This window comes from Dermochelys coriacea, chromosome 25, assembly GCF_009764565.3.
Source record: "Dermochelys coriacea isolate rDerCor1 chromosome 25, rDerCor1.pri.v4, whole genome shotgun sequence".
Lineage (NCBI taxonomy): Eukaryota > Metazoa > Chordata > Testudines > Dermochelyidae > Dermochelys > Dermochelys coriacea.
In genome coordinates, this window is record NC_050092.1 from 13,765,254 (window position 1) to 13,784,817 (window position 19,564).

At 58.9% G+C, this 19,564-nt stretch overlaps 1 protein-coding gene across 1 annotated transcript; it reads left to right on the top strand.

The window, feature by feature from the left end:
- The first annotated feature begins 1,920 nt into the window (after window positions 1-1,920).
- HAPLN4 (hyaluronan and proteoglycan link protein 4) lies at window positions 1,921-19,313 on the top strand. Its single transcript, XM_038383983.2, has 5 exons — window positions 1,921-2,719; window positions 6,796-6,886; window positions 10,153-10,515; window positions 12,275-12,577; window positions 17,454-19,313. The coding sequence occupies exons 1-5, from the start codon at window positions 2,354-2,356 to the stop codon at window positions 17,798-17,800; spliced, it is 1,470 nt and encodes a 489-aa protein (XP_038239911.2). The 5' UTR covers window positions 1,921-2,353; the 3' UTR covers window positions 17,801-19,313.
- The last annotated feature ends 251 nt before the right edge of the window (window positions 19,314-19,564 follow it).

The window sequence follows — 19,564 nt, forward strand, 5'->3', positions numbered from 1 at the left end:
CCCCGGCCTGCAGTCTGGGACTGTGGTGGGCTCACTGTGCACCCCGGACTCTCTCCCCCCCGTGCCCCTGCTTGCTGGGAGCTGATAAAAAGAAGAAGCAACAAGCTATGCGCCAAACAAGCTACAAGCCAAAAACTAGCCAACAAGCAGCTCACAAGCCAATTAAGCTAAAAACAAGCCCAGTTTCTGCATTGTGTTGGCAAGTTTGGCATGTCTGCGTTTGTGCTGCAGCTCTGAGCGCTTGGCTCCATGACTCGCAGAGCTGCCCAGCCCAGTCAGGGCTTAGGGATCCAGCATGCTAAGAGCACAGCATGATGCAGACCAGGGCAAGCGGCTGACAGGGACCAGCACCCCCCCATCTCGCCCCCCCCGCCAGGTCAAAATCATGGCCCATCCCATTAACGTGCATTCCCTGTACACATGCCGGCTAACACAGGAGCCTGATATGTGGGCCAGAGACCACGACCCATGCAACCAATTTAAGTTCTGAGGGCTGCACCAGGAGCTAGAACTCCTGGCTTTGGAAGAGAGTGGGGTGTATGGTTAGAGCAGGTACTTGGGGGTCAGGATTCCTGGGTTCTATTCCCAGCTTTGATGATTCCATTAGCCTGTCTGTGCCTCCATTTCCACATCTATAAAGTCTAACGTGTCCCTACCTCCAGCAGGGGCAGCTGTGGAGTGTATCTGCATGTCCATCACTGTGTGAGTCTGTGTCTAACCACACAGGGCTGGCTGCCTGTAGCTGTGTGTGCGTGTGCATATTCACACATGCTCCTGTATGGTGTGCGTGCATGAGTACACCTGCAGGTTCACTAATTAATAGGGATGCAGGTGCACAGCTGTGCATCACTCACTTGTTTATACCAAGGCTTGGGGGTGGTTTTGCAGAATTCAAGCGAGTTTCCTGAAGCTTGGTGCTTTGGTGGGTTGGTTTGAAAGCCCGGGAGCTATTGAGTGAGCCCAGCGACCCATGGGGCTTGCTACTTCTGCTGAGCCTGTGCTTCCCCCCCCGTGTCCTACAGCCCCAGGACCCTAATTAGCACATGCCTGAAAAACAGACAGAGGCTGGGGTGTGATCCCCCCATTCTGTCGCTCATATCGCGCATGTGGCTGAACAGCGTGAGCCCTGAATCCCAGGGGCCTGCTCCCAGCAGCAGGAGCCAGCCCCACCCACAGGGCCTGCGGCAGTGACACACAGGGAGCAGGTTTCAGAGTAGCAGCCATGTTAGTCTGTATTCGCAAAAAGAAAAGGAGGACTTGTGGCACCTTAGAGACTAACAAATTTATTAGAGCATAAGCTTTCGTGAGCTACAGCTCACTTCATCGGATGCATCCGATGAAGTGAGCTGTAGCTCACGAAAGCTTATGCTCTAATAAATTTGTTAGTCTCTAAGGTGCCACAAGTCCTCCTTTTGTTTTTACAGGGAGCAGGGCAAGGGTGTCTGCCCTCAGAAAGGCCCTGGTGCAGTGGCTGAGAAGTGGAGCACGGAGTGAGCAACGCCCGGGGGACTCGGCAGCCAGGCAGCAGGGATGCAGCCGAGCCCATGCTCAAGGGGCTCAGGCGAAATGCAGCCTTGGCCTGCTGCATGTTAGCTCCTTCTCCTCTAACCACTGAATACCCCTGTCTCCCTGTGACCCCCGCGGCACCCCCCGGAGATGAGGATTGAGCCCAAGCCTCCTGACTCCCAGCCCCTGCAATGATGGCAGTGCAATGCCACCCGGCCCTTCCCCTGCCCCACCAGTGCCGCAGCCTGGGCAGAAGTGGGTGGGGGGCTCCGGAGATGCCGTGATCAGTGAGGGGATCCTGTCCTCCGCAGCCCGGGAAAGCAGCGGCTGGAGGGGGGGCCACAGCCAGCTCCCCTCGCCCTACCGGGACCGGGCTCTGGACCCCTTGCAGGCTACCGGAATCCCATCAGCCTGTCTGCTGCCCCCTAGCGGCCACAGCCCAGGACAGCGCGCACTTGCTCTGCCTGTAGCGCGGGAGGGCAGGTGGGTTGGGGGAGCTGGGCAGCACGGGGAGGAGGGAGCCCTGGGGAAAGAGAATGAAGGAGCCCAGGGGGCTTGTGGTTAAGGGCCCTGGGCCTGGGTTCAGGAGCTCTGGGTTTAATGCCCAGCTCTGCCACTGACTCGCTGGGTGATCCTGGGCGAGTCCCTGGGCCTCTCTGGGGCTCCGTGCTCCAGCTGTAAAATGGGCTGAATGATCCTTCCTTTGTCTGTCTGGTGCATTCAGACTGTGGGCTCTGTGGGCAGGGACTGTCTCCTACTGGGTCTGCGTAGTGCCTGGCACGAGGGGCCCTGATCGGGGTGGGGGGGTCTCTAGGCGCTCCCCTTTTCACGGTAGCAGACCCACCCCATGTCTCTCCCCACGGGCAGAGCATTCTGCTGTCTGCGGCACAGCCCCAGCTGCCAGCTCCCGGCAGTGACCGAGCCCGGCTCCTTCCTCCTTCCCAAGTCTCCCCCCCCCGCCCCCTCCGTCCCTCCCAGCCCATCCGCAGCCGATAACTGCAGCGGCTCCAGTCCCCCGCCGGCCCCCTCCTCGCCTCGCTGCGGAACTTTCTCTCTGAGCAGGGACCCGGCGCCCCCTTCGCAGACCCGGCTGGGGGCGGCCCAGGCAGGGGGAAGGAGCCAAGCCCGCGGGCCCCTCGGATGCACCGAGCCCACCTCCGCCAGCCAGGGGCTGCCCTGGGCCGGACCCCGCGCGCCCTGCCCCGGGACAATGGTGAGTGCGCCCCGCGGGGTCACCTTGGGCTCGGCGCGGTCTGCGGGGCCGGATCGGGGGTCGGGGGAGGGGCGACAGAGAGCAGGACTCGGGGGGGGGGGGAGCGACACACAGAGCAGGACTCGCGTGAGGGGGGAAATGGCCTTTGATTCCCCCCCACACACCCCGGACCGGTCTGCAGCTGGGGACCGGGCAGCTGAGCAGAGAGAGAGGATCCGTCCGTCAGTCCCCGCACCCGAGCTCAGGGAGCTGCAAATGGAGCCGGTACCACTGCGGGGCCCTGAGCCCGGCGGAACCTGGGTCCCCTCTGCCCAGGTGCTGCCCCTGCATTCAGCTCGTGCACGGGCGCACCGGCCCCCGGGGGATCGGCCCCCACGCCGCGGCCCGGATTGGGCCCTGCCGGGTACCCTGGGGCGCGCAGCTCCGCCATCCGCTGCAGTGCAGCGCCTTGGCCCCGGCTGTCCCCAGCGGGACCGGCTGCCGGGACCTCCCTGCCAGCAGCTGCGGAGGTTGGGGGGGGCGGGGCAGGTTAGCGGAGCCAGAGGCATGCCCAGCCAGGGCACCATGCCATCCTAGCCCGCTCTGCTGAGACTGCCCTGGTAGCCCCTGTGGCTGAGACCCATCAAACTCATTCCACAGAGAGCAGCTGCCAGCCGGCAGATCTCCCCTGTGGGCCAGAGCTGGGTTTGTGCCAGGAACAAAGGCAAAGCGGCCTTACAGCCTGCCCCAGCCCCCGGCAGCGTCTGCAGCATGACCCCCAGCTCTTCCCTGCTAGGACCCCATGGCCTAAGGCCAGAAGGGACCCTCATGATCCTCCATCCCCGTACCCCATAGGCCGCCCCCACCACCCTGCACCCGGAACCCAACAACTGGACTTAGACGGCCAGGGGACTAGGCCTTTGTGTGGCAAGGAACAGGAGGGATCCAGGTGCACCAGTGGCCGCCCACCCCCACAATGGCAGGGAAATGGTTAAGTGAGATACACCGAGATAATCCAGGCAAGTGACCCGCACTGCACGCTGCAGAGGAAGGTGACTCCCCCCCGCCCCAGGTCCCTGAGACTCTGACCTGGGGAAAATTCCTGCCCGACCCCATACCTGGCCAACGATTAGACACTGCCTGAGCATGTGGGCCTGAGAGAGAGAATATTCGGTGCCACCTTGTCATTTTTGTGGCTGGATCCCCCAGCCCCCCTGGCTTTGTCCTTCCAGGTGGGGGAACTGAACCCCTGCGTGTTCCTTCTTTCTAAGGGGAACTGCAGACGCTCTGGCTCTGGTTACCAAGGGCAGAGAGGCAGTTGAGCCACAGGTCCCAGCCTGGAGGGGATGTTTGTGTGTCAGCAAAGTTGCCCCACCCTGCCCACAAGGCCAGTGCTCTGCTCCGCTGCTTGGGGGCTGGCATTGACCCCCAGGCCAAGCGGGCAGGACTCACCAGCATTCCACACCCACATGGCATGCCTGTCGCACAGGTGCAAGTGACTGGGAATCATTGTCCCTTGGCACGGCCTCTTCCCACACAGTTGGAGGGATGCAGGGCTGCACAGGGGAGCTGCCCCCCGGGGGCAGTGGCCATCTTAGGGATGGACCATTCCAACGGGCCATGCTCAGCAGAGTCAGTCTCCTCTCCTGCCCCAAGACTTGTCCCCTCTCATGTGTCCAGCAGGTTCAGTGCTGGGAGGCAGGGTTCTGCCTTGGCAGCCACAGGGCAGGCTGGGACCTGGGCACCTACACCCCACCCTCATGCCGCTGAGGTCCCCTTGAACCCTCCATGAGGAAGGGGGCAGTGAGTGCACCACTCCCTTCTCCCCTGTGGGTGGCAGGAATAGCCTCCTAACATTACACTGGGCCAGAGGAAGAAATTGGGAATGGCCAGCAACTTTTTCGAGCTGCACTAGGAGTGTGTGTGTGGGCAGGGGGAGCATTCAGGAAGCAGACACTGTAGCCCAGCCCCATGAAAGGAGGGAAGTGAGAGCAATTCCCAAGGAATCCTGGTTCCAGAAACTGCCTGCCAGCTGTTTTCTGTGCCCAGCAGGGCCTAGTGGCCAGAGGAGAGCTGGGTTCTAGCCCAGACTCTGAACGCAGCACTCTGATGGCCGGGGCTGGAAAAGAAGGGGGCTGTCGATTAGGACTGAGGGTACCAGCAAAGCAGGGTGTGTGGGGGAGCCCAGAGCTGGGATAGGAGGGGGCTGCAGGTCAGGATTGAGGGGCACTGGAAGAGCTGGGGCAGGGGGAAAGGGGAGCCCAGGGCTAGGATAGCAGGAGGGCTGGGGGTGAAGACTGAAGGGCATCAGCTGAGTTATAATTGCAAGGATTAAAAAATAACGAGTTTGGGACTGGCTCTAAACCCTCCTGTTTCAGGACATGTGCTGCCCTCTAGCTAACGGGAGTCAGGAAAGGACTTTCCCAGGGAGAGGGTTGTTCCATCACTGTAGGGCTTTTACTGGAACTTCTGGTGACAGGACACGGGCCTGGATGGACCCCATGGTGGATCCAGTCATTAATCATCAGCCTCACTTAAACATTTCCCATCTGAATGGGACATAGGAATCTGAGAATTGCTGCATCTGGACAGTTTACCGGGGGTTGTGGTGGATTCTCCATCACTGGCAATTTTTACGTCAAGATGGGGTGTTTTTCTAACAGATCTGATCTAGGAATTACTTCGGGGCAGGTCTCTGGCTTGTGTTATACAGGGGATCAGACGATAGGATCACAATGGTCCCTTCTGGCCTTGGGATCTAGGAACCGATGAATCTCTGTGTAGCCAGGGTGTGGTCATGGCCCATGCTGGCTGGTAGAAGGAACACAAACCTCTGAGTTTGGGAGCAGCTGATCGGCCCCATCTCATACACAGACTCCAGCTTCCATCCCACCAACTACATCCTCATTCCGAGGAGCGTCCCGCATAGATGCTCAGAGCAAAGGGGGACAGTTGGGGGCTCAGAGAGCCCCATGGCGCAGCCTCCCTGGGGTGGAGCGGGCAGCCCAGTTCAGTGGAGGCGCCAACTGGGCACCTTTCCCTCATGCAGTGCAATTCACCGGCTTCAGAAATAATATTTCTGAGCAAAAGCTGAGTCCCCCTGCTCAGCAGGGCAGGTAATAAGTGCATTAGAGCCAATTTCATCACCTGCTCTTGATTCAATTTGCTTTCATCAGCTGGTGTAATGGTGTATGGCGCTCCGAGCTGGAGGCAGCGAGGGGACAGCACCTCCTTTCCCTCCTGTGGGCATCCTCGGCCAAGCAGGGATGGCACGGGCCTACGCAGCAGTGCGATTCGGGCAGCACTGGCTGGGAGCTAGCCGTGATGCCGTGCGCTTGGGGACCGCCCAGCGCCCTGCGAGCACAACCAAAATCTACAGAGTAACTGGGGACGCTGGGACCCGGTGCAGGCTGGGCTGGGAGCCACGTGTCCAGCTGGGTGGAGCCCGCCCCATAACGGTACCCAGCTGCTGATGGGAGCGGCTGTGTATGTGCAACTCACATGGATGCCACGGGGTGCTGTCTGTGCTGCCCTCTGGTGACACTTAAACTGAGTCAGAGGGGGAGTGGTACCCACCTGCACTGCCCAGCTCACGGTCTTAAGGCACTTTACAAACATCCCTCTCTCTCTCTCCATCCATCCACGGCCATATCTAGCTATCTATCCGTCCATCCTTCTGTTTCTGCATCTGTCAATACCTTGTCATCTGTACCTCTCTGCTGTCTGTCTCTCATACTCTCAATCCATCTATCCGAATCTCCACCCTCCCTCTCTCTCTTGCACTCACCCCCAGTATCTGCCCCCGTCCCCTTTGCGTACAGGGTCACTCACGCTTGATGCCAGGAAAGCCACTGTCCTGGGCGCTTTGGCCTGGCCCTGATTCTGCCCTAGCCTCGAAGGAGTCCCCGCGGGTTGTGTCACTGTCCAACATACCTTTGCACAAGGGTCAGCCAATGGAACCTCCACGCCCCCTTTGCTCTTTAACCCGGGGGCTCTGGGGCAGGCCTGTAGGGGGTGCCGGTCTCTCTAGGGCATTAGAGCTCTGAGCCAGGCCTGCCAGCCAGGGGTGAATGGGGGTTTCCTCTTTTCTCTGCTAGATGCAGCCTGTGTGCCTGCTTCTCATCGCCGTCCTCTCCTCCCTGCCTGCGCTCAGTGAGAGGGGGCGCAAGAAGGTCATCCACGTGTCAGGTGAGTGAGGGGCTGGCTTAGCCAGCTCCCCCAAGATGGAGTCTCCCCCCCCACTTTGCTCGCTAAGGAGGACTCAAGCGCGCCCACCCCAAGGGAATGGTCACTTCAGGGAGAAGGGAACAAAAAACGATCCACACAGGGCTGGGAAGGGATGGTTCCAGCCCAGAGACATGGGGAACTGTTGCCATAGAAATATCACCCAAACCTTTTCCCTGAGGCACCAAATGGGGAAACTGAGGCACCAAGCAGAGTCACATGGCCAGTCAGCGGCAGAACTGGGAATACAACCCTAGAGTACCAGTGCCCAGCACTGGCCCCCTGCTCCAGCCCGTCTCTCACAACTGCACCTTTAATTCTAAGGGCATCACTCACTCTCCCCTCTCAGGATGAGACAGGAGGCAGGGAGGGGAGTCGGGGGGCTCTGCACCCAGCACCCTGCAGGTAGATTTGATTTCCACCTGCAAAAGTGTATAAGACCCTCTTTCCCCTTAAACGGACAGGGTGATTGTCTAGTGCCTCTTGGGCTGGGATGTGGGAGACCCAGTTTCTATTCCTGATGTACTGCAAGACCTTGGCAAGTCACCTCCCTGCTTGGTGCCTCAGTTTCCCCTCCCACCCTTTATGTATTTAGTCTGTAACATGGTTGGGGGCAGGGAGTGTCTCTCACTGTGTGTCTGTGCAGCCTTTGTCTCCTATACAACAGGCCTGCTGAGGTCTCCAGGGGCTACTTGGCTACAGGTATTGGTCTCACTTTGTAGGAAGGTTGTGTTTCTAAAGGGTTCATACATGAGCATGAGATGTTATAAGAATATTACTGACCCAGCGAGTACGTTGTGGGACGGTGATAGGAGCAGTTGGCTGGTACCAGGTGGTTCTAAGAACTGGTCAAATTTTAATGAAACTAGATTTTCCCATGAAATTGTATAGTTCTGACAAAATTTCCTTTTGAATGTTTGTTTGTTTTAAACCTGCTTTCAAACTATCGATATTTTCAAAAGGGGAAATTTTGATTTGTCATTTCAAAGTGACTTTGTGTGCAGACATTTACTTTATTTTCTACACCAAACAACAAAACAACAATAAAACACATAAGTTAAACAACAAGCACAAATTAAAAGTCATAATTTTAAAAAGGGTCAAAATCAAAATGAAATGTTTCAACTGACCAAAAATGAATTTTTTAAAAATTTTCATTTAGTGCAAAAATTCAAAATTTTTGCTTTTGGTCCCAACTTGCGTGGAATTTTTTATTTTTTAAATCTCAACATTGGTCATGAGATGGAAACCCTTTTCTCGGGCTTCTCTGGTTGTGAGCAACGTCCTTCGTAGTGTTATAGACGGTTATAAACTACGGTGCCATGTAACATTGATCTATTGGACTCTGACAATCACGTAACCACATATTAAAGCATCTACTCCTCAGTTATTAACCCTTGATAAACTATTTATAAATGGATCCTTCCTATACAGTGTCACCCAGGCATTAATGGCTCTTGGGCAGGTTTTTGCCCCACTACCATTCTGTTGGCAGCGCTGGCACCCAGCTTGGGACCAATGTTCCCTCTAATTTTTGACAGGCCGTGTGCACAAAAAATTTCTTCTGTGCAAATGTTTGTGCTTCTGTGCAAATGTTTGTGCATGCGGTGTTTCGCTGTGTGCACAGGGTTTAGGATCTGTGTGTGCATGCACATGCGCATGGCTTAGAGGGAACAGTGCTTGGGACTGCATCAGCCGGGCACTGAATCTGCAGTGCAAGTCCCCTGGCGGAACCTCAGCCCATGGGACCCTGCTTGGGAATGACCTGCCTGCACGAATGACTCCTGGGAGGGAGGTGGCCATTAATGCCCCCGGCCACCCTGGCTCTGCAGTGTGACAGGCTCCACCACTGGGAGCGAGCACCTTCCCTCTGCCTTATTACAGGGATGCTGCTTTGCCAATGGGATTGAGACCTCCAGCAAGCAGTGCCTTTATTCAGCCCGTCGGATGGGTCCCCTCTCACTCCCCCTCACCCCGATTTCTCCATTGTATCACATCTCATTGAAGATCATTCTCATTCTCAACTGGGCCGTCTCCTTTGTGCTACCAGGATCGTACCAGGTCCAGAAGGGTTAATAAACTCTGGGTCCCCACCATAGGGTATCAGCAAGGTTTGAACCCAGGACTTCAGCACATGCCTCTGTCTCCTGAGCTAAAGGAGTAACTCCATCAGCAACTACTAGTAGTAGGCTGTTATACTACAATGGATGAGCTGCAAGAGGCGTCAACCAAAAGGGGGCAGCCCTCGTGCTGGGTGCTGCACAGACACAGTGAGAGACAGGCCCTGCCCCAAACTGCTGACAGTCTAAATAGACAAAGGGTGTGAGGTCTGAAACACAAGGATATTCAGGACCTTGGCCAAGGTCACACAGGGAGTGTGTGGCATAGCTGGGAAATGGACCCAGACGTCTGGAATCGCAGCCTGCTGCCTGCGGCCCAAGTCCAGCCGCCTTCTTCACGCCCCCACGCAGATGCACTCCAATCACTTTAAATCTGGTTCATATCCCTTTAGCGCCATTCCGTGACATTTAATATCGATTTAGTTAAACGGGTGCAATTTCCTAGTATAGCCAAGGCCAGCCGGAGAGCGAGGGAGCGTGATGCAGAGCGACGTGGAGTCAGAGAGACCCAGACCAGCGGTGGAGGGAGCATGAATCACCTTGTTTTCTTCCCCAATAAAAAGGAAGCTTTATTTCCTTTCTCTGGAAATTTGAGGTGCATTTGCAGGGGTGGATTCGTTCTTCCAACCCCCCCCCCGCCCCGCATCCATTAAGGAGCTGAATCGCTGACAATGGACACAAACTTTTCCTAAGGTTGGGTCCGTTTGTCTCCGGCCATCTCTCTCAGGGCTGCCTGGCGTGTGACGGATGGAAACCCTCCTGGAGCGTTTAGCCGTCACATAATAACCTTCCCGCAGCGCTGCAGGCCATCCTAGGGCAGACAGCGCCCCACACCCGTTCGTGTCCTCGTGTGACATGGAGAAGCGGCAGCTCTCTCATTTCCAAGCAAGCCGGGAGGGCGAGATGGAAAAGCCCATTCGGACCATCCAGCCCTTCTCCAGCCAGTGTGTGAAACTCACACCCCGGAATGTTAGCAGAAGAGTTTTGTATTTTTGGTTCCCTGGTTGGTTTGCGGTTTGGTGCAGCGGGGCAGGGCAGAGGGTGGTGTGCTGGCTGGAGGAGGGGTTTGTGTCCCCCAAAGCCACCGCTAGCCTTTGTGTCTGTGTGCAGAGGATGAGAGCGGGGCCGTGGTCGTCCAGACGGCGCCTGGGAAGGTGGTCACCCACCGGGGCGGGACCATCATCCTCCCCTGCCGGTACCACTACGACGTGTCAGCCCACGACCCAGCCGAGATCCGCCTCAAGTGGACCAAAGTGATGGATCCGATGTCTTTCTTGGACGTCTTCGTGGCCATGGGGAAGGAGCGCAGGGCTTTTGGGATCTACCGGGGGCGCACGGCGCTGCAGGAGGATGGGACAGGGGACGCCTCCCTCATCATCCGCAACGTTACCCTGCAGGATTACGGGCAGTATGAGTGCGAGGTCACCAATGAGCTGGAGGACGACACGGGCATGGTGAAGCTGGATCTGGAAGGTAAAGGGAATCCCGGAGACACTAGCAGGGCCGCATTCCCCGGAGACCTGCGAGCCCCAGGCTGCATTGCACACCCAGTTTTGTGTGCACCGTTTTGCACGCACACAGGGCCTGACTAGCCAGCTTGTGCTCATAAATCCTGTTCGCCAAAGCTCTGAACTGCAGCGCCCGGCTACCGTACGGAGACAAAACGACCGTGCACACCCACTTAGGCCACGTCTACACTACTACTCATGTCGGCAAACCATATATAGCAGTGCAGCTGTGGGCTTGCTAGAGTAGGCAAGGCCTGAGAGTTTAGTTTTGCAAATTTTACTCCCACTGACATAGTGCTGTCTACACTGGCGCTAAAGTGGGTGTAATTTAGGTCGCTCAGGGGTGTGGATTATGAACACTCCTGAATGAGGTAAATTATACTGGAGTAACCTGTAGTGTAGACAAGGTCCCAGTGTCCTGTCCATGCAATCAGAACCCTGAGTGGAGGCACATGTCCAAGCGAGGTCATTAGCATACACTTTGTGTCTGAGGTTCTCAAAGCATTGTTGCAAACGATGCAAACGTTAGCCTGGGGAGGGAGGAGTCACCCGCTCTTTGCAGCCAGCCAGCCGGAGAGATACGTGGCTTGGCCAAGGTCAGAGAGAATGACCCAGCCAGGAATAGAACCCAGGAGTCCTGACTTCCCCGTCCTTTGCTCTAACCGCTAGATTTCACTGCCCCCCAGGCGGCCAGACTCCCTTCTGCCCTGCTGTAATCACTGCCACACTTGGTTTGCTTTCCTCAGAGCTCATCCACGTCGCTTCAGGCTGGCTAATGCTGGATCGGCGGGAGGGTGATGTGAATGAGCGTGGGAGGACAGCACGACCTGGAGCATGCCTCTCTATCACCTCGCTCTGCAGCCTGGCAGAACCCGGGCCCCGGCTCCGGGCAAGGTGGCGGAGGAGCCGATGCCTGGGGTGGCAGGGCTGAGAGATGCATCCGTCACTCCGAGCTGCGGCGCCACTCACCTTGTCCTACTTTCTTTTCAAAAGCAAGCGTTACGTGCCTGTGCCGGAGAAAAACCCAGCAGCTGCCAGGGCAGATCAGTCCCATCGCCCGCGCCGTGCCTGCCACCCTGACAGCAGCCCATCGGCTGGTGTCGGCTGGTATTAGGCTCAAGCTTTGGGTGAAAGTTCAGGCGGTTCCTATTTTACACAGGGGGGCAGGTCTCCCCGGGGGTTAGAGCAGGGTGCGGGGACAGATGGGCACTGGGAGGAGAACGTGGTCATGTGAGTAGAGCAGAGGAGAGGGAGCCAGGCCGCCTGGGTCCTGGATCCAGCTCTGGGAGGGGAGTGGGGGCTGGTGGTGAGAGGAGATGGGCGGGGTGAGGAGAGTTCGGAGTCTTAAGTTCTCTTCCTGATTCTGCAAGGACGTGTGGGCTGCAGGTCGGCTCACAGGATCCGGAGGCCGGACTTCCCCTGCCAACCCCGGAACAGACTGTTGGTCCCTCTAGCCCGGTCTCCCTCCTCCAGCAGCGGCCAATAACTGATGCTTCAGAGGAGGGGGGTGGAGGGGGGACCCGTAATACACTTGAGACATTGTAAAGTAATGTCCTTGAGGAGGTGGGGGGGGAGAAATCCCTTCCTGACCCCTTCTGTGCACAGCTAGGGCCCTGAAGCCTGACAGCCATCGGCCCTTCCCCCACCCTGCGCAGCTCCCCATTCGGCGGCTGCTGTAGGACCCCCCCCAGCCAGCGCCTTGCTCTGCTTGCGTGTCCCTGTAGGAGTGATCTTCCCGTACCACCCGCGCCTTGGCCGCTACACCCTCAACTTCCGCGAGGCCCAGAAGGCGTGTCTGGCCCAGGACGGCATCCTGGCCTCCTACGACCAGCTGCACAAGGCCTGGGTGGAGGGCATGGACTGGTGCAACGCCGGCTGGCTGGAGGATGGCTCCGTGCAGTACCCCATCGCCAGGCCCCGAGACGAGTGCGGCCGCAAAGACACCCCAGTCGGGGTCAGGAACTATGGGTACCGGCACAAGGAGGACGAGCGCTACGACGCCTTCTGCTTCACGTCCAACCTGAACGGTAACAGCCCCCTTCCCTCTGTGGGGCAGGGCCAAGGGGGCAGGTGCTGAGATACGCAGGGCGGTTGCAGCCGGGCCTGGAGCATGCTGAATGCTCAGCAAGACCGTAATACTTAGCGCACGTTGGGTTTAGCAGAGCGGGTCAGTTTCATTATCCTCGCTTTACAAAGGGGGAAACTGAGGCACATCGTGTGGGTGGGAAGGGGAGGGGAGGGAGTGGCCTGCACAGGGTCACACAGGCAGCTGTGGGAGAGCCAAGTCCCCAGCCTAGTGCTTTGCCTAACAAGCCGGGCTCCTTGATGCTGTGTTTTCTTATCCCCCCCCCACGGCTTCAACTCAGGTGCCCCATTCTACTAGGGTCTCATCCTGCCGCATCTCAGTGCTGTCCAGCCGGCCACTAAGCTGTGTGACTCACATCTGTCACATGGGATTTGGTCTCTCTCCCCTCCCCTACGGGGGGATTGTGCACGCCAGGGAGGGCTTTGGGATCTCTAGATGTCTGCACTGTTGTGTTTGTGTTGGAGAAAGCAGGGCAGAGCACCACCTGGAGTGGTGGGCTGGTTTGGGGTGGCCCCTTGTTCCTGGGGGAGTTCATCCTTCCGCTTGGGACTGGACCCTGAGGAAGTTCTGGCCCCTGCCCAGACGAGTGTTACCCTTGTGGCAGAGAGTTCCACAGGGCCTGATGAACGGAGCTGCCGGCCACCGTCCCCTTCCTGGAGCTTGAGGCTCTTTTCTTCACTTGCCGAGAAGGCCTGAGCCCTTGAACTTGACTCCTATGTGGTCTACGGTCGCTCAGCACTACCTTCTAAGCGGATCCCCCTCCCCGCCTGGTGCGCCGCAGGTCCCCTGGGGGCACGGGGCTGGTGGAGCTCTAGGGAGGTCTCGTCAATGGGCAAAAGGGTCATTGACATTTCCAGAAGCGTTCCCCATTTCAACCCGCCTTCGTGCCGCTGTCGCCCCTCAGCACGGACATGCTGATCCTGCTCTGGGGAGAGCAGAAATCCTCCTTTAGGCCCATGCGTCTCTCCCTGACAGCCCCCCGCCCCACCAAATCCCAGCCCCCCAGAGCAGCGGCTGTTCTCTGTCCCACCCAGGCGCTGAAGGAGCAGGCTGCATTCCCAGATCACAGGACGCTGAATGGGGAAGAGAACGGCCCATCCCGGACCCTGGGCCATAGCCCTGGCCTCAGGGGGTTTTGGCCCTTTAATTTTATTTATTCCTAGCCTAGCCTTGACATCATCCCCTCCTTCTCCTGCTCCACCTCTATACTCCAATCCAGCAGGTTTCAACCTTGTTTCATTTGCAAACCCCTAAAACGTTTCAAATGCTGGTGCAGACCCCTTTGGAAATCTCAGACACAATCCGCAGACCCCCGGCTGAAAGCCTGTGCCCCAGCCCATCACCCAAAGACTCCAACAGCCTGAAATGCTAGGGAAAGGAGTGTAGGGCTGAGGCCCCAGGGAATTTAAACACTGTGTACCTGGCTGCAGCCCCCGGAGCTCAGGTGCGGCTGGTGGAGTCCTCCCTCCCTATTAGCCCATGGTAATTGGCGGCTGAACATGCCTGGTTCTTTGCTTTGGGATTATTGGGAGTTAATTAGGCACTAAAGCACTTGAGTGAGCAGCACACTGGGTGGTTACAGCCCTCCTGGGCCTTTTATGCCTTTAACAGTCACAGCCACTGCTGCGGGGTGGAAGTGGAGGGTACAGCTTAAAAGAAGGGGTGGGAGGGTAAGGAGCCAGGAACCCCAGCACCCCCCAAGCGTGGATCAGACCACGCTGCCTCTGAGCCCCTGCGCTGCCCGGGTCCCGGCGCACGGACTGTGGGGTCGGGCCTAGATCCTCAAAGCAGAATTGAACCTAACCGCTGGACTACGCTGCCTCCCTGGGCAGTGGGGTGGGAATCGGCTCAGAACTGAGGCAGCTCATCACCTGAATGGTGCAGCCACGCAACCCTCTGCACTCTCCCCCCTTCCTCTGCTGTGGATCAGTGTCACACGATGGCTTTTAAGCACCCAAAGGCTTCCCAGGGCTCCTTCCCCCCTCAGCCATTGATCTGGGCCCCTCAGTTGCTGGGGTCTCGCCCTGCCTGCCCTCGGTGCTGCGTCCTGTGGAAGTCAGTGAGTTCACTCAGCTCTCCCTGGGGCGGGGCAGGGGAGGGGCTGCTATCAGGGTAGCCCCATGGCTCCCCCTGCCTCTCAGCCTGAGTCTCAGCCCCCCCTCGCCCCTCCCGGCCCCACGAAGCACCAGCTATTATTACTAAGGGGATTCTTCGTATCCAACCCCGCCATCTAAGGGAGGAGGGAACTGCAAAGGGGTCCCTGCTGACACGAGCTAGGCAGTGCTCAGCCTCTGGGCAGGGCGCTTTGGAAAGAAGAGACCCTTCCACCGCCCCCTCCCCCCCCAGCTCTCTGTAGCAATGACAGAAGGAGCCACACGAGAGGGCGGGATGCTGCGGCAAAAGCCTCTCCCCTCCCCACGCCCCCGTCTCGCCTTTGGGGGTTCAGTCCCCGTGGCCTGCTCAGCCCTCAGCCTCTCCGCTCAGCTTGCCAATGAGGGGGCCCAACTGCCGGGGAGCCCCAGCGGGAAATGGCTGAGACCCTCCCAACTTCATCTCACAGCTGGAGCATGGCGCTGCGCCTGCCGTCCCCAGCCCCGGCCTTCTCTTTCTCTCTCTGTTAAAGGTGACGGGGGTTTTAAGCTGTCGGCCCCCTTCTCCGCACAGAGGAAGGAGTCCCAGCTGGGATTTGGGGCTGGGCTAACAAGGAGGGAGCGAACCCGAGGGCTCTCGCTTCCAGCGGCTCTGGTGCTGCTAAGTGGCTAAGAGGGAGGCGTCTCTTGATGTCTTTGAACGATGGTTTTTATTGCCAGGACAGCTTGACGGCTGCCCCATAAATCTCCCCCCTTGGCGCTGGTTTATTTCGCCGTCGCGCTGTGTGGCTGCCGGGCGCGATGGCAGGCCCCCCCGGCGAAGTGCTGGGCGCTGCATGTCAGCAGCCTTCGCCGCTCGCTCGGGCTCTGAAAAGCCCAGCCTCCATCGGGGGCTTCCTGACGGGCCAGAGCCGGGGACCAGGGGGCTGTTTCGCTGGCCTGTGTGCAGTGAGTTTGATGAGCCTCAGCGAAGCTCCTCATGCAAGGGAGTCCACCGCACTACAGCCAGTGGTCTCGGGGTGAGGAGTGCCTCCCTGCTCGAGCCCATGCTGTATCCTCCCCCCTTCGTCAGGCATTGAACCCCCCGGCCCCTGCCCCTCCAAGGCACTGAGAGACAAGAGCTGCTGCCCTTCCCCCTCCTTTTGCAAAGCCACCCCCAGCCCTCACAAATCCCAGAAGGACTCAATGCAGGCAGAGTCCCCACACACACCTTGGGGGGGAACCTCTCCCCCAGGGCAACAGCGGTAAAGCACCAGCATTTCTACCGTCGCCTGAGTCTTCAGAGCGGCTCGGGGCGACGCGGTGGTACAGATGCGGGTGCCGTTTACACTAGCTCCCGCTGTCAGCGGCACTGGCTTTAGTGCAACGAGGCGAGCTTTCCCCGATGGACAAGGTCCTTTGTGCTGTAATTCCTGCCTCCCCGGGGCAGAAACGGGGGAAGGAGAAGCAGGTAATTGCAACAGAGAGAGGCACGGATGATGGATGAAGCCAGGGCTACACAAGACAAATCTGAGCTAGAGGGGCTGTCCCTGTGCGTAAATTACAGTACTCTTTGGCTGGCAGGGCTGGGGGCGGGGGGAAGGGAGGTGGAGTGCGGGAGAGGGGGCTCTGCGGATGTTTATTTAATCATGGCAGGCGGGATAAATAGCGGATGTAATAGCTACGGGGACTCATCACCGGCCGCAGCGCTGCATCCCCCATCAATCTCGATGTGTCTAGGAATTGATTTCCAGGAGCTGCCTTTATTCCTCCTGCAGCCAGGCTGGCTCAGCTTTCCCCTGCTCGCTCCCCACCTCTGGTTGATGAAGGCCTAGCCCTGCCTGTGTGTCCCTCCCATCCGGCTGGGACTGGTAGGGCTCCTTGCCGGTTTGCCCTTGGGCGAAAGGGTCGGAAGAGGCAGTGTGGCATGGCTGGAGCCCAAAGCCGGGGGGAGCCACGCTGCACCTGTGTCCTGTGGGGCAGGGAGGGGCCAGGCTCGGGTGCCATGGCTGCAAAGGGGATTCTTTCTCAAGGCTGCTGGAGCCAGATCCACCCTGGGGTCCCCTCGGACTCCGCGGCTCCCTTGTGCTGCCGACTGTCTACCGCTCACGGACCCAGGGGGCATGGGAGAGATCCTAATCCAACATCGCAGTGGGGCTGGAGCTCTGTCCTGGCCTCAGCTGCCGCGGCCCCCAGCACAGGGGATGTTGGCAACGAAGCCACAAATCCTGCTCCCTCCCGGTCTCTGAGACCCATGGCTAACGGGGGCTAGTCACTGCCTTGACATGACCCAGCACGGCAGCGTCCCTTGCTTTCTTTCTTCCAACAGATGCTAGACAGGGCCGTTCAAGCCCCTCGAGAGGCCGTGTCCCCCTGCTAGATCTGAGATCTGCCCTGGCGTCTTTGGTCATGGAGAGGCCGATCCCGGAGCTAGACGTGTAACTACTCCCTCCTGGCTGCACTCACGGTTCATGCCATGGTGACAATGACAGGGTCCCATGGCGGGGACCCCTCCCACCAGTTACAGGCATGATCCACGGAGGTGCCGAGCACCCGTGGTTCCCCCAGAAGCCAATGGGAGCTGTGGGTGCCAGGCCTTATGGGCTTTGGTCCTGCCCACTGTTCGTGGCTGATGCCTCGAGCCCCGCATGGCCAGTCTCGGGCCTGGTGCCCTGCACCTCTTGGCGGGGGCGGGGGGAGGGGGAAAGCTCCATCCCTTTAACCCGGCTCCTACTCTTCCCCCTCCAGGCAAAGTTTACTTCCTGAAGACCTACCGCAAGATGAGCTACCCCGAGGCCCTCCAGGCCTGCAAGAAGAACGGTGCCAGGGTGGCCAAGGTGGGCCAGCTCTACGCTGCCTGGAAGATCCAGCTGCTGGACAAGTGTGAGGCGGGCTGGGTGGAGGATGGCAGCATCCGCTACCCCATCGTCAACCCCCGGGCACGCTGCGGGGGCCGGGAGCCCGGCGTCCGCAACTTGGGCTTCCCGGACAAGAAGTACAAGCTCTTCGGGGTCTACTGCTACAAGAAGGCCAGCGAGGGGCCCCCCAAGGAGGGCAGGGAGGAACCGGGCAAGTGGAGGCCTCTCCGGGTATAAGAGGCAGCCGTGGCCGCTCTGCTGGGGACAGAACCGCTCTTGCAACCGTCAGACAAACGCCGCAGTTGGAGAGCTGCTACCATAGTACCCTCCCCCCCATCCCTTCCCACCTGGAGCCGGCTGTGAGCCAGGACCGTGGTACTGATCGCCGAGCCCCAGGGGCCTTGCATATCTTGGTAACAGCATCACAAGAAACAGAAGGGAACCCCCTCCCCACCCTTATCCCTTTCCATAGCAGGTGGGGACGGTCCCACGGCATGGCAGGCTGGGGAGGGGGTCTGTGATAGAGAAGGGAAGAGGGCTGGAGGGGGGACCATGCCAGCTTCAATTCACTTGCTTTTTCCTGCAAACATCCATCCAGCCTCTGCACTCGTAGGGGCCGCTCCTGCCACGCAGGTGGGGTTTTCCCCCATCCCGGGCAAAGAAAAAAGTGACCGGATTTTTCAGTCTTCACAGTGCTGTCCTAAGAGATCCCCAGCCAGGGGCCCCCTGTGATATTCCCCTGAGAAAGGGGGGCTACTCTGTGGAGCGACCGATGGGGATTAATACAGGGCCAGATGTAGGGCCCGATCCTGCCAAGGGCTGAGTGCCCTCAGCCGCCACTGAAATCAGCACCACGCAGGATGGGCTCGGCATGGGAGAGAAATCTAGTGAGGGGGAGGAGCCAGGGAAAGGGGGCGGGGATTTGGCTTCCCCCTGCCCTGCAGATGCCCGCTTCTTCCTAGGCCAGGGCAAGGGATAGCTCAGTGGTTTGAGCATTGGCTTGCTAAACCCAGGGTTGTGAGTTCAATCCTTGAGGGGGCCATTTAGGGATCTGGGCCAAAAATTGGGGATTGGTCCTGCTTTGAGCAGGGGGTTGGACTAGATGATCTCCTGAGGTCCCTTCCAACCCTGATATTCTATGAAAAGTGCAGAGGGTCGGCCGTGGTCGCCCCGGTGGCTCGCAGTGTGTTTCCCTGCTCGAGGCACAGAGCCCGTCCCGCTGGCTGGGGCTCTCTCCCCGTCCCCGATGCATGCAGTCCATGTGCCGCCTCCCGCTCTCGCTACAACGCTGCATCGCCGTGCCTGACTTCGGTTTCAGCTGCATGAGCTGCATGCATGGCCGGGCGAGGGACACCACCAGCGACAGGGGAGGGAGCTCGGGGTCCCTCTGCTCCGAGTTTAGCAGCAGAGCTGATCAAGGTCTCCGTTCCCGCGACTTAGGGCCAGACTGCACCTGGGACGGGCCTGCAGGAAGCTCTCAGAGCCAGAGGTCACAAATGGGCTCCCCAGACCCGCTGGGGCTTCCCTTCTGGCCAGTGGGGGGGTCGGTTGTGGTCGGGGAGTTAATGAAATAAAGGCTTGGCTGTTGATTGAGAATGAACTGTGGACTCATGTCTCTGGACCTGACTCTCCGGCTCCTGGGCCTTTCGGGCGGGGCCTGTCTCCAGTCGAACTTCCGGGCTAATAGGAACAAGGCTCATTCATGTGCAAGGTGCTGTACAATGAGCAGGAGAAACAAAGACGTCGCGGCTCTGGGGTGAAGCGCAGACGCTGTTTAGTGGTGCAGGAAGGGGGGAGGGGGATTGAGAGCCAGTTCAAGCTGCAGGGGGAAAGAGGGAGGGAGGGAGGTGCGCCCCGCGCTCCTGCTCCTCTGGGATCGCTGGGGAACACAAGGTAGAGGAGGTCTGAGAGGTGGCTGCACTAGCAGCACCGCGCTCCCCAGAGCATGTGGCTCAGCGCCCTTTTTCTGGAGGGGAGCTCAGCCTGGAGCTCTCTCCCCCC

What these genes read in the sequence shown, in the direction of transcription:
- HAPLN4 (XM_038383983.2), top strand. Translation starts at nt 2,354, where the DNA reads ATGTCTCTCCCCACGGGCAGAGCATTCTGCTGTCTGCGGCACAGCCCC. An exon ending in GGTGAAGCTGGATCTGGAAG is followed by an intron (nt 10,516 to 12,274) that starts GTAAAGGGAATC and finishes GTGTCCCTGTAG; the next exon opens with GAGTGATCTTCCCGTACCAC. An exon ending in CTTCACGTCCAACCTGAACG is followed by an intron (nt 12,578 to 17,453) that starts GTAACAGCCCCC and finishes TTCCCCCTCCAG; the next exon opens with GCAAAGTTTACTTCCTGAAG.